Source organism: Volvox carteri (assembly GCF_000143455.1).
Source record: "Volvox carteri f. nagariensis unplaced genomic scaffold VOLCAscaffold_15, whole genome shotgun sequence".
NCBI lineage: Eukaryota > Viridiplantae > Chlorophyta > Chlorophyceae > Chlamydomonadales > Volvocaceae > Volvox > Volvox carteri.
The window spans coordinates 1,872,572-1,886,041 of NW_003307558.1; the positions used below are offsets into that span (position 1 = coordinate 1,872,572).

The 13,470-nt window shown below is 54.7% G+C and overlaps 1 protein-coding gene across 1 annotated transcript; it reads right to left on the reverse strand.

The window, feature by feature from the left end:
• Positions 1 to 7,527: 7,527 nt before the first annotated feature.
• On the reverse strand, positions 7,528 to 12,482 carry phV11 (extracellular matrix glycoprotein pherophorin-V11; the record flags this gene model as incomplete). The annotated part of the gene is made up of 6 exons (XM_002949749.1): positions 7,528 to 7,585; positions 8,559 to 8,833; positions 9,613 to 9,739; positions 10,358 to 11,154; positions 11,908 to 12,115; positions 12,439 to 12,482. The coding sequence occupies 6 exons, from the start codon at positions 12,480 to 12,482 to the stop codon at positions 7,528 to 7,530; spliced, it is 1,509 nt and encodes a 502-aa protein (XP_002949795.1).
• Positions 12,483 to 13,470: the final 988 nt, after the last annotated feature.

Sequence of the window (13,470 nt, forward strand, 5' to 3'; positions counted from 1 at the left end):
AGTGGGGTTCTGCCAATGTCCTCCAAAGGCGGCAAGTGACCCAGTGCCCCCACGATCCGGCTGATGTCTGCGGGAAGGTCGCTGCTGCCGAGCCACGGTCCCGTGGCCCGGGCGGTTGTCAGAGCCCAAGGCTGGAGTGCAGGGTGGGTTAGCTCCAGGTAGGCGGACAGCGTGCGTACCCAGGGGTGTAGGCCCCGGGCCTCACTGTTGGTTGCCGCTGCCACCTCCTCGTCTCCGCCTGCTCCCCCAGTTACTTCCCCTCCCGCACCCCTACCTTCACAACCTGCCGCCGGTAGTGCCTGTGCAATGAATCGCACGGCCCAGACTGCGTGGCGAGCGTGGATGTGCTGTCGGAGCGGCAGCAGGCCGAAACCCCCGGTTGACGGATGGCCTACTAAAAGGCTGCTGGGTACACCTGTGAGACGCTGGCCTGGGTCTTCTGGGCCCTGTTGTCGGTCGACCAGGCGGGCCGTCAGCCGCTCGATGTGGTCCAGAGTGCTGTCTGGAGGGGGTCCGCCATGTTCCATGTGCCAGGTGACCGTCTGCAGGCCGTAGGCGGACGTGGCGGTGGCCCTGCCAAAGGCTGACAGTGGGAAGCGGGCGAGCCGCTGCATCCGCTTGTAGGCGCCTGCCAGCATCTTGGGCCATTCGGGTTGCGGGGTTGTGGGCCGGTTGTCTACCGGCAAGTTCAGGGCTGTGGCGGTGGTGACCACTTTGAGTCCACCAATTGTCTCCTGCTGCGGCTGTTGGTGTAGTGGCTGCTGCAGCTGCTGCCTACCCGCCGGTTGTTGCTGCTGCTGTTGTTGCTGGTTCTCAGCACCCACCTTCAACAGCTCCACCTTTTCCACATTGAGGCGCTGGCCTGATGCCCTTGCGAAGGTCTCCATGGCTTCTAGGAACGACGGTACTGACTCCTCGCCCTCCAGCGCCACTTCAGTGTCGTCCGCGAACTGGCAGGCTGTGACGCGGTCCTGGTCGTTCGGCCGTAGTTTGACCCCCACATCTCGGCTCCGGAGCCAGCAGAGCAGGGCCTGGGCGATGAAGAGGTACAGCAGAGGCGCGAGGGGGCACCCCTGTCGCACGCCTGCCTCCATCCCAACCAGCCTTGATTTAAAGCCATTGACCATGGCTCGTGCCTGCGTGTTGCTGAGCAGCAGCCGAACCCAGCTGCATAGCTGCGGGCCCGCCCCCATCGCCTCCATTGCAGCTAGCAAGAAGTCTCGGTCCACCGTGTCATATGCCTTCGCGAAGTCCAGGAACGCCAGGAGACCCCGGCGGTTCTGCTTGCGGAGGAGGTGGGATAGGTGGCGCAGGAACATCACACTGGCCCCGATGAGCCGTTTGGGGAGGAAGGCCGACTGCTCGGGGGTGATGATGCGCCCCAGGGCCGGCTGTTGCTGTTGCTGTTGCTGTTGCTGTTGCTGTTGCTGTTGCTGTTGCTGTTGCTGTTGCTGTTGCTGTTGCTGTTGCTGTTGCTGTTGCTGCTGTATGTGGCGGTTCACCTTGCAGATTGCACGGGCAAGCAAGGAGTTCCTCGGGGTGGAGCTGTTCATCGTGTCCCTCCGTGCTATTCAGATCTCTTGATTATTGCAGACCTCCAACAGCAACATGTAAAAACAGTGCGTCGGCATCGACATATGTTCATCTGGATCGATTGCCAGCGCCAGACGTCGGATCACCATGATCCTCCTCTGATTAGAAGAACCCCTTGTCGCCAATTACAGTGCGGTAGATTGTTTGGTCGGGTGACACCTTTGTGTATTTGATCCCCGGTCAGACCCCCGACACTGTTCGGGAGGTCTAGGTTTCCTAACGCTGCTGAGTTGTGGAGATGAGGCCTAATTGATGGACTAAGTTTCGCATGTTAAGATGGTGGTGATGGCTGTCATGGTCTGATGGCTGGATGGTCTCAACGGATGTCGGGTGACTGGATGAGGAGGGGTCTAGGTAGCAGGACCCAAACCACCATCGGTTGTACGGTGTAATCAACTTTCAATATACATAGTCCATGGCCTCCCGGCTTTCACAGCCCCCCGCACTCGTGCGGCACTTGTAACTTGTAACATGGCGATAAAGGGATGTCTGATACGCTAGGATAGGGATACGCAGCCCTAGCAGCAGCCCCAACCACTTTGCCGGCTCCCAAGGCCCCAAGGACAGGTTAGTCAAGTTAATCGTTCCATCGTCCGAACAGAAGACAACGAACAACGGTAAGATATTACCGAACAACTCCGAAGAGTCACAGGTGGCTTCTCCGCTGCTGCTTACCGCTACAAGGACACGACAAACACGGACCGACACGCTATAAGAGATCGTCTAACGTCTATTTAGCGCTGCAATGCCGGCTGAGTTCGCGGAGATCGAGGTGTGATTCACACCGTGTGAAGCTGTCTCTCAGGACCCACTCTGAGTGGATGTTTGGCTCCGGTGGCTCATGCGCGGGACATTAGCTTAACTGTGCTAGTCTTATAGACTTAGGGTTTAGCGCGCATGTAGACAATCACGACACAGTCAAGCCCTCGCGGCTGCGATACATGTTATAGCACTATGTATGCCTCAGCGACGTGTCCTGCTAATTTTCCCGTGACAGACTCGGGGACGGTGGGTAAACTGGTGCTCCAGTTCGAGCACCTGATGTTGTTTGACACTGCGACTTGTATGTCGGCGTCCTCGAAGCCGGAAAAAGGGCGGGGCCCCTCTGCCTCCGTACAGACCGGTAGCTAGGGCGGCACGCGTGACAATTGATGGGTACTGTCAACGTGGTGGGAGCTGTGCTTGTTGCAGCAGTGCTGATGCTGTGGGAGGTATGCTTCCGCCCCACAGTCGCGAGCTTCATCGTGGCACACTGCAACTCTTCGAAGGCATTGGCCAAATTAACTTTACAAACCATCGGCTTGCGTATTTCATAGAGAAATGAAAGCAAATTTGTCGGCCTGCTGGTGGCAAGTCGGAATGCCCGTGCGGGCAAATGGTAACGCAAGCTGGGTGTTCGAGTTATCATACGCCGTCACCTCAGAATTGTATTATGAGATACGCGGCACCTTTTGAGATTAAATTTAGCCCGAAAGGCGTTGATGCGACCTTGGCCTCGGTCAATGGAGGCAGCCAAACTTGTTTGTGCTCATACGATTTTTGTTGGCTACAGGCGAGATATCTTGCAGTAGAGAATGCAATATATTACCAATGACGCGTTTAAGCCGGCCGAAATATTATGTTTGGTCCCTTCCTACAGGGCGGGGCCCCCCTGGGCGCTTCGCGCTGGAAAGAACTGGAAAAAGATTAAAATTACCAATTCTGCAATTTCCTGAAAAATTCTGATTTTTTGAGAGGGCCACGCTGGGGACACGTCTTCCTTGCATCAAAAAAACGCACGCGAGGGGGAGGGGGCGGGGGGGACAGCCGCCAGCAGATTGGATGGTCACTGGGCTCCAGAATCACAGAGAATAGAGCCAGGGGCCAGTGGGCCGTGCACTGCACCTGAGACGATGGATGTGGTGTGCGGGAGGACCTCTCTGCAAGCACAGCACGCGCCCGCCCATCACATTCTTTCGGGTGCACCGTACCGCCTTCCCACAGCCCACAGAAATGTGAGCGCAATTTAAACAGCCGCGAACACAATCGGCACGCCAGATGTTACTCGTCCAAGCTGGCCAGGTTTCTGCTGCTGGTTGTTGGAAGAGACTGCTCACACCGACAGCAATCGCCAAACCCCCGACCAGCTTTAGTCGCGTCGCGCCTCCTGTAATACCGACATATAACCCCTGTGCAATCGAATCTTCCTAGCCATGGAGAGTTTTCGTGTTCCAAATAGCACGGCGGTTCAGAGCGGCGCGGCAAGGTACAATACGCCTAATACATTGTGGTAGGAGCTGGGACCCGGCTCATGCCGCCACCAGCGCCTATATTTTCCGCCAGAGGCATGGACTTCCAAGAACAATCAGTCTGGGAATAAGCCATGTCGCTGTGTGTCTCGGCCCTGCCATGGTCCTCGGAAAAGACGAAAGCGAAATGCGTCGTCGGGAGGACAAAACATCAGAATAACTTAGCTTTAAAGTTATGCTCGTAGTGATTAAGGACCACGTCTACTGGTTCTCGAGGTGTAGGAAGGTGCCGTCGCTGATATTCAGCAGCATTGCTTGCATAGGGCAATTACATGTACATTCACAGGTTCTTATTCAACTTTATTATGTATCTCACACTCCGCGGCGCAACTTCAAGAGGCCGACAAGAATTTCGTTGACTCTATTGATTTAACATTGTAAAAATGAACACTTAATTTGAATATGCCTTCATCTGTAATGTTTTGCAGTTCGTTAACGCAGTTGTTAGGTGCGGCCTGGTTCCCTTTCATCATCAGTTACGGCATTCGGGTTAACTGCAGGCAGGGATTGGGGTACCACCTGACCTTTATAGAATATTCCATTATAATCCGATCCATCATACGCATCGATGAAGCGCACTGATATTTTTGATGTCGTTGTCTATTAATTTTCATTATCTTTATGTGAGCATGCGTCTGGCTGCTTGTTTCTTCGATGCCGTGTGTGGACAGCCTATGGACGGAGAGTCGGGCGGGACGGAGATGCACGGCAACTTTAGCCTACCAGCTGCCTACCTTTCACTGGCATTAATCAGTTAGTCGATTAACTGCCCAGTTAAAAAACAGGCGACTCTCTACTCCTCTGTGTCGCCATTGCTGGCAGCTGACGACCTGGCTTCATGGCGCCAGTTCCCGACGTTCGATACAACGACTTCATACAGATTATATACGTAGGAATGAAGGAAGTGAAGCTTGCCTAAATATGATTTTACAAGTTCGTTATCATCTTACGCTTTGGGTGTCATTTGACTGCGTAAACCGGGTGCAACCTGCATTCGACATCAGGCATAGTCATTCTGTCAAGGTCCATGATACAACTCGGCTTATGCATGCACAAACACAAATATCGCGTTTACATATTGCCACAATTTGGAAGGAGGAAGAATAGTTCGGAAGATCGGCTAAACCACCCATTGCAAAGCATGGCGGGCTGCCAGTGAGGTGTGGCATCGATACCTGATTGGGAATGAATCGTCAGCATCATGCGCACCTCCGTGTCACAAACACACCACGGACTTCGTCTTTTCCCCAAATCCATGTCATTGCCGTTTTAGCTGATGACGATATATGTACATTGCGCCCGATGCCACAGCGCGCAAACTGGAACTGCAGGGCAGCTTGGCTGGGCTCGCTCGAGCATAGTTCAACCTTCCAAGGCCGAACAATCACGCAGGCAGCAAGCACGCGCTGCCCCGCAAGCGCCTCTTCAAGAGCAAGTGCCTCTTCAGAGATTAAGAAGCCGATTCGCCGACGGCTTTCAAAGGAAGCATGATCTTGTCCGGTTGGGAAATTCTGCCGCTTGCCCTTCGGCCTTACAGCTTCACAGCCTCGCAGGGCCTTTCCATGACGAACGGGAGGGCTTCTCAAGCATTCATGGATGGCCTTCCGAGGGACGATTCCGACATCTGCATGGAGGCAGTACGGATGGTTAGTTATCCTCTTGACATCGGACATACATACAATCTGCAGCGCAGCTTAGCTAGCTACGCTGCAGATTGCATGTATGTCCAATGCCCCAAACGAGGGCTATAGCCATCGTGTGGGGCAATGTGTTGGGCCTCTTGCTGGCTATGCTGTGATGGCAGCTACATGTGGTCATGAATAGCATTGAAGTGTCACTGAGGGCATTATGTGTATACCGCGTGGTTGAACACAGCTGTGCAGACGCAGGACCTGACGATATGACAGAGAAACGGAGGAACAGATGCCGTCGGAGGATGCCGTCGAGTCCTCTGAGATCCCTGGGGTGGCACACGGCCGACTTATGTATGTGTGCCGGCCTGGTGTTGTCTGACATGTACTCCGACATGGAGAAGCCGTCTCTAGCCTGGTGATGGGTTATGTTGGAGTAACTTCAATCTGCAGCCTTTAAAACAAGCTTCGTTAAACCAGCGTTTAGCGTGATTTTGGTGTCGATGGACAATTGAGTTTAACTGGGAACTTCAGATCCCACTGCGACTTTTTTTTGTAGCGTCCAAATGCAGAGGCCATAATTATTATATCTCCCCTTACTAGCGCCGGTGATCCAGCCATTTCCATTCTTCATTTTCTTATTGATAAGGCAGCAGGCTTCTGTCCTGCGCCTACGTGGAACCAGCGCGTGTCGTACATCACGTGAAAACATGATGAGCCGTACGGGGCAGGTGTGCGTCACGGGGACACTGACTGCTGCTGAGTTGGCTGCTGTGAGCTGTGGCAATCAGCCGTGATGGGTGTGTGCGATAGACTGCGACTGCGGTAAGGCTGCTGGCACAGTCATTGCTGGTCCAAGGATAACGAACTTCTAGCGGACTTCTGTTAAGCAACCCCTTCTGCTGTTCAGCAAGCCGCCTTCGCGTGCTCTTGCACGTATCTTCTTCCGTTGCGGTCACTATTGTAGTCGTGTGTGCATCATATCCTTACGTAATCGTCAACCCATACACACGGCGTTTTTGGGCGTGTGTACAGTCTGCCCATTACGGGCGACAAAACACAGGTTGTGATGAAGATGAAACAGCTTCTGCCCTTCATATACACAACAAGCTTATGATTCCCAGGCAATGCACGTGCTTACCATAATAAACAAATCATGAATAGGCCGGGGAGATGTCTATTACCGGTCCAGAGAATCGGCTCGTACGACGGCTTGCCGTCGTACGACTAACCACGTGGCTAGGGCAGCGCCACTCTCAGGAGAACCGCAAAACTTAATACTGCCTTTCAGAATTTTCATTGAGTCCCCAGTCCCATTTATCCATTGTACAACATGCCGTACATACGATGAAACTGCAAAACATGCGAGCATGCTAGGAGAACTCAGTTCCTGGGGAAACATCATACCCCACACACGTCCCCTGTGACTTCACGCCACCGGATGTTGTCACTAGTGCTGCGGGTTCGGATGCTACATGCACAGATCCCTACTTGATTTCCTGTAGGGTTTACACATGCAGCCGCCGATTACGTGCCACCACAATGGCGATTTCCCATGCGTCCTTGGCGCGATGATTAAGAGTAACGCACGCACACATGTACCAGTTTTTTTCCGCGCCAAACAAATGCAATGATTTAGCCTGCAGCTTTATGCATCGCTGGGGCCGCAGAGGCCTGCCACGACACCCGCATCCTGCTTCTCCAGTTGCGAATCTACCTGTGTGCCTCATGCGGGTCGATCAAACAGTAATGCAATGATGACAGCAACAACCGCAGCGTCAACAACATCAACAGCAGCGGCATCAGCTGCTGCTGCTGCTGCTGCAACTGCTGCTGTACCAGCAGTTCTGCACGGTGGCGGCTTCGGGGTTACCCTGCCCATGAGAGCAGTGACCACATCACAGCCGAACTGCTGCTGTTGCTGCTGCTGCTGCAAATGTTACTGCGGTGATACCTTGGCGCCTGCTGAAGCTACTGGGGCTGCTGTCAAACGGCTGGCGCCCGAGGACGGCCGCTCAAGTGCTCGCGATGTACAGCGGGCAGCACTTCAGGGAGGTATCGAACAGCGCAGCCCTACGGAACAGGAAAGCAGGGGAGAAGGCGGCGTTGATAGGGGCCAGGGGAAGTGGGGTAGCGATTGGGATGCAGCATGATGAGGCATGTGGTTGTGAGGCATGTGGGCACGGTTAGGCCTGTTGGCTGTGTGCAAGTGGTGCTACGGACGGCGCTTTAGACGTCTGTTGCCCCCTGGATGGATGAATCTGAATTCTGCTGATCGACATGGACATCTAGCCTCAACTCGTGCACGTGTTCATCTCGACAAACGCGCCTGCCACGGCCACCTCGCCCTTTCCTTGCCTCTACAGACTGCTCGAGACTGCAGGGCCTTAAAAAACCCTTTGTCCGGGCTCCTCCGCCGCCCTCCCGCACGACCAAAGCCCCCCGACACCCCTTATGCGTTTTCCCAACCAATCACACCGCTTCCCTAGCTCTCAGTCCTACCTAGCGCACCCCCATCGCGGCTTCGCTTAGCTAGAACGCTGCCACAGAAAATGAAGACGGCGTGTGCAGCTGCTCCCCATCCGAGCTCACACAGAAATACGACCGCACTCAACGTGCCACTGGTGCCCCTTCTTCCGTCCTTTTGTCTAATTGTGTCTGGTTTACATAGCTTGGTTTCCACCGTTTCATCATTTTGCCATCATCTGCCACAAGCGCAGTTCTGTAACTTTTATAAACAGCACAAGACTGATCGGGGAAGCAGTCCCAAACATCCCCCCCCTTAACTCCGTTCCCCTCCTTTCCAGCCCACCCCCTCATTCACTGTGGCACACCAACAAGCCTGCATGGGCCTCGATCGCCGCATACCGCCCACTCCCCGTGATGCGTGCCACCATTCGCCTCACCTTACTTTGCTGCGGATCTTGCCGACGGTAAAACCCCGTATACCTACAACATCTCAATTCAGCGTTTCCCTTTGCCACAAATTAAGAAGCCCTTCATCCTCGCACGCCCCTGGCCCCCTTACAATGTTCCGTTCACTTACCAGCAGTGTCCAGGCACCTTGCCTAGGCAGAAGTCGGCCATCGGAACGGATTTGTCCAGGTCCATACAGATCCGAGCGCCTCTGGCCTGGCTGAGGCTCCAGTTGAGATTAGAGACCTTGAGAGTCAGGTCACCGCTGGTGGCGAAAGAGGGAGCCAGCCAGGTCATGCGGGTGGCATCTGAGGGCTGCACGCCCACTGAAGTCAGATTGCGGCGGTATGCGTCGTCCACCCAGAACTCCACCTTGGCGAGGGTGGTGGTGCTGCCGCAAGGGCCCTGTGGGGCAGAATGGAACGTGGTTAGAGAGGGGTTAAAGAAAAGTGTGTTGCATCGGGATGGAGGTCGGGTCGGGTCGGGTCGGGTCGGGTCCGGTGGGGTGGGGTGGGGTGGGGTGGGGTGGGGTGGCTCTGCGAGATCACCGGGCACCGGCATCTGTGGCCTCCTGCTGCTACAGCTAATGATGCAACTGCTTACTGCTGCTGCTCCTGCTGCTGCTTGCTAACTGCTGCTGTTGCTATTAACAGTTCAGTTCACGGGAGCGACGAGCCGCATACGGACCGGTACTGCAAATGTCGATGACTCATCATCACACCGCTATCCACCGCTATCAACGCCATGACGCATGCGCTTGCCAAGGAAGAGCACACACACACATACACACATACACCATCCTCCACCCAGTGGCCCTTCGTACCATCCTCAAGCCCCTCACCTCCCCTGGAACCTCGCCCCTGACTTTATTGGCCCCCATCCCTCCATTTCCCCTTTGCAAATATAACATATACACATGTGTACACACACACAGACACACACAGACCCAACGGATGGGCCACCCTGCCTCGAGCAGATTTCCTCCCTCTTCCTCCCTCTTCCTCCCTCTTCCTCCCTCTTCCTCCCTCTTCCTCCCTCTTCCTCCCTCTTCCTCCCTCCGCAACAGCAACCGACTGAGAACCCCCCGCCCTTCCTCCCACCACTATGGAACTAACCCAACCCCAGCATGCCCTTCCCGCCCTAGCCTGATCTAGCTACGTAGGTCATGCGGATGTACGACGTACATTGGGGAACTCCGGGGCGATGGTAAGGAAGTCGAAGCAGTACATGTTGGTGTTCGCAAATCGGCCCTTCTTCTCGGTGTATACGGGCACCATGGCGAAGGGTGTGGCCCTCTGCCGGCTGTTGCAGCTGCAGAGACGAAGGAAGGGGGGAGGGCGGGGAGGACAGACAGCGGAACCCTAGTAGGAAAACACGTCAGACACGGACACCAAATCAGATGGGAACTAGAATGTATCAAAGGCGTGTGGATCGGCATGTGGAGCCGTTTGAGGAGCCGTTTGAGGAGCCGTTTGAGGAGCCGTTTGAGGAGGAGAGGAAAGCTTAGGAGCCGCGGCATCCAGGGGCAGCTGGAGGCGAGGCAGCGGGATGGCGCGGGGGAGAGCCCGGAGTAAGCGTGCAGATTGACACGATGTACGGCAGACGTACAGCGCACTGGTGTACATGCCAACCCACCCTATTGCAGTACAATGCACGGTGTATATATGCCAATCCTGTAGCTCACAAGGGATCAACCCGGTATACTGTTTTCCTCGGCTCGCAACTAGGAAGGCGCACTGAACCCCAGCCATCTGCCACCTCTCCCGCATAAAGCACAACCGCCGCGGAATAATTCAGACCTTCTTTCCTTGAAGTCACACCTCCCAACGTAATACGCATCAACCCCAGCCAGCAAGCCAGTCAGTCAGACAGACAGACAGACAGACAGACAGTCAGACAGACAGAGCTCCGCGGCTAGGCTCAACTTACTCGCAAGCTGGGCCATCTGCCGCGGTCGGTAGTGAGCAAGCCGCCGCCTTGGTAACCGAGACACCGCAAGATGGCGGCGGGTTAATTGGATCACCGTCACCGCCGATGTTGACACTGATGGTCTGGCCGAGCAGGTAGGCGGGGCATGTGCCTCCGCCCAGGGCCTGTTCGAGCCAGAAGCTAGCCAGGTTCTCGAGTGTGGCGGAGAGCAGGTCTGCTGGCCCGCTGTAGTCCAAGCCGCCACAAACCTTCACGACGCTGCCAGAGCAAAGCTGCAGCTCGAAGGGCCGGACGACCGCGCCAATGGACAGCCCATCCATGCCTGAGCTGACAGTGGCAGCGAAGCTATCACAATCGGCTTGGCTGAAGGTGAACGGCACTGCGACCGGTACCGTTTGCACGACGGTGAAGTAGGCGCACATGGAGCAGCCCGCGGGCGGTGGTGGTGACGGTGGCGGCGATGGTGGCGGCACGGTGACCCTGCTGAGCGGGCAGCAGTCGTTCTGCGTGTCGAACAGGGCGGTCGTGCAGGTGCCCGCTGGGAAGCCCTCCGGGGGCACACACAGCTCCTCCAGGGTCAGGCAGCCTTCGCCGTTGCTGTTGGGGCCCAATGTGATGCAGAGCTCCACCCCGTCGGCGGTGCTCTGGTTGAGTCCCAGGGCTGGCAAGCGGAGGATTGTGGAGTCATTCTTGCCGTCCAGCGCCTCAACAATCGTGGGGACGGTCTTGGCCGGGGCGCCATCCAGTGTAGCCCGCAGCTTGATGCCGCTGATATCGCACTTGCGATAGACGTTCAGCTGGGGTCGCGATTCATTGGTTGCCGTGGGGTGCCGTGGGGCAGGGCCAGGGGACAAGGGGCAAGGGAAGTGGGTGAGGCTGGTTAGGGAGCAGTGGTTTGAGTAGCAGGGGGGACGCAAATGGGGCGCAGGAATGGAACGGGAAGAGCAGCCATGCGGAGCGATAGAAAGGGAGAAGGAGAGAAGGGGAGAAGGGGAGCTGAATGGAGAGGGTGGTTTCGGGGAAAGGGCAGATGAAGTACAGAACGGCGAGCAGGCAAACATGTGCCCATAGGCGCTGGTGGTTACTAAGCACTCTCTATTTAGTCGCTTAATATATGCACACTTATAATTGGGCGCACGGGAAGGTGCTAAAAAATATTTAAGTGGGATATCTAGAGGGGCGGAATCGATGTCCGCATCTTTAGCCCGCATAATTATTTCCAAAATCTATCGCAACGGCAGGATTCACTCACTGCACGGAAAGCTGAAGGCACTACCGAACGAATACAAGTGAAGGCGTTGCAAAATTCAGGAATGTATAGGAAATGCGACTGGGCCTCGCTAGATGCTCAAGCACAACGCGGCACCGCTCGCTTGCAATTCGGTCTTTTGCAGTGCGCTCACAGGTCAGAGCTGTGGAGGGACAAGCTGAGCCGTAAGAACACATTATTTCACTTCGTTGCGCTTATCTGGTTTGCATCAAGATGTTTGCACACTCTCGGGATGATTATGTGTGATGGCGTTATAACTTCCTACGCGCGGGGTGCCCACCTCGAACTTCCGAAGGTCTGCATCCTGGCAGCAGTAGCTCGCGCAGTTGTCTGGAACACTGACACGAAGTGTAAAACAGTATGTGTTGCTGCCACCTGAAGTAACGGTGCTTGCAACCTTGTAGGCCGACTGCGACCTCTGGCATGCAACGAATGGGAAGTTCGGGAAGAGCCCTGAACCAAATGTCTGGGCCTCGCTGACGGCCAACCTGTGAACAATAAGGAATGGAATCGGTGAGTTGTTGCGTCGCAGGTAGCAGGCTACCGGAGGGTTAGCATCGGTTGTAGAGATGGCGGCAGGGTGATGTTACGCTGACAAGCAGATTAATGCCCTCGTAACAATTTGAAGTCAATGAAATGGTTGCGATGGAAAAGAAGAGCGCAAGGGCGCAGGAAAGCCTAAGATTTAGGAGATCTCAAATCCCAACAGTACTAAGCCCAGCGCAATATCAGCTAATGTTTATATAATCCATAAAAGCTCTCACAAAGTAGAACCTGCCAAACAATATCGACAATGCCACTTCCAACTCACAGGCTGGCCGCCAGGATTAAGGTACCTAGTATGGGAAGCCTCATTGTGTAAGGGCTTCTACCATATTCACCCTTGCAATACATTAAAGAGTGCACTCCTGCTTTATTTGTGCTCGCCGTTGGATTGCCGTACGCAGGTGGCGGGCGCAGGTGGGCACAATCACTTCGCATCGCCTAAGGTGCGGGGGTTGTTTTTTCACCTACAAAGATATATACTGGTATATAAAGCTTATAATAATAACTTCTGTAATCCTTCGACGTCAGGGTAGACTGGCCTTCAGTACGCACATCGATGAAATCTTCCGCCGATTCGCGGCTGAGTTATAATAAACAAAGTTCCAATCGAAAAATTTGCTCATGAGGCAAAATACGCATGCTTTTATTCGTTGCCACAGGGACCGAACAGATATGTACATCAGCCAGGTTACTCGATTCCCTGCCTGCACCCCCAGGCTGCGACAGGAACATTACATACTTGATACCGATGAAAAGTGTTAAATATATCACGTAACAAGGCTATGGCCTTCCGAATCATGCGTCGTTACAGCAGCAGTCGTCGACATGATGGACCGCTGAGTAAGCATGCAATGAGAAAGGATGGAAAAACGCTAAAGCCCCGATTCGACGTATCGCCTGTCTTTAGGCATACCGGCGGTTGGCGATGGCCAAAACACCTAAGCGTATACCTTCAAAGTTGCTCCTTACTTTGCGACAGCGGAGATGCAAAACGCTATAAAACGGCGACTCGCTTCCTGGTCGCACCCAACGATAAAAAATGAATGTCGCCGGCGTGGCGCGCGCGAGCGGGACGAGTCATGGGCACTAGATGGCTGAATTACCCATGCAAACAAAAAAATGAAGGGCTTGAAAACATATTCTTCCGGGCGCACCTAGACGCCAACCTTACACGCAGGATCCTTTTGATCGGAGGCTAGTCACTTTACAAGCTAAGAGTGCGGTGGGGCCGATGGACGGTGTTGACGTTTCAGTTCTCATCATCGCCGGGGATGCGGCAAGATGTACAGCAGGGAGA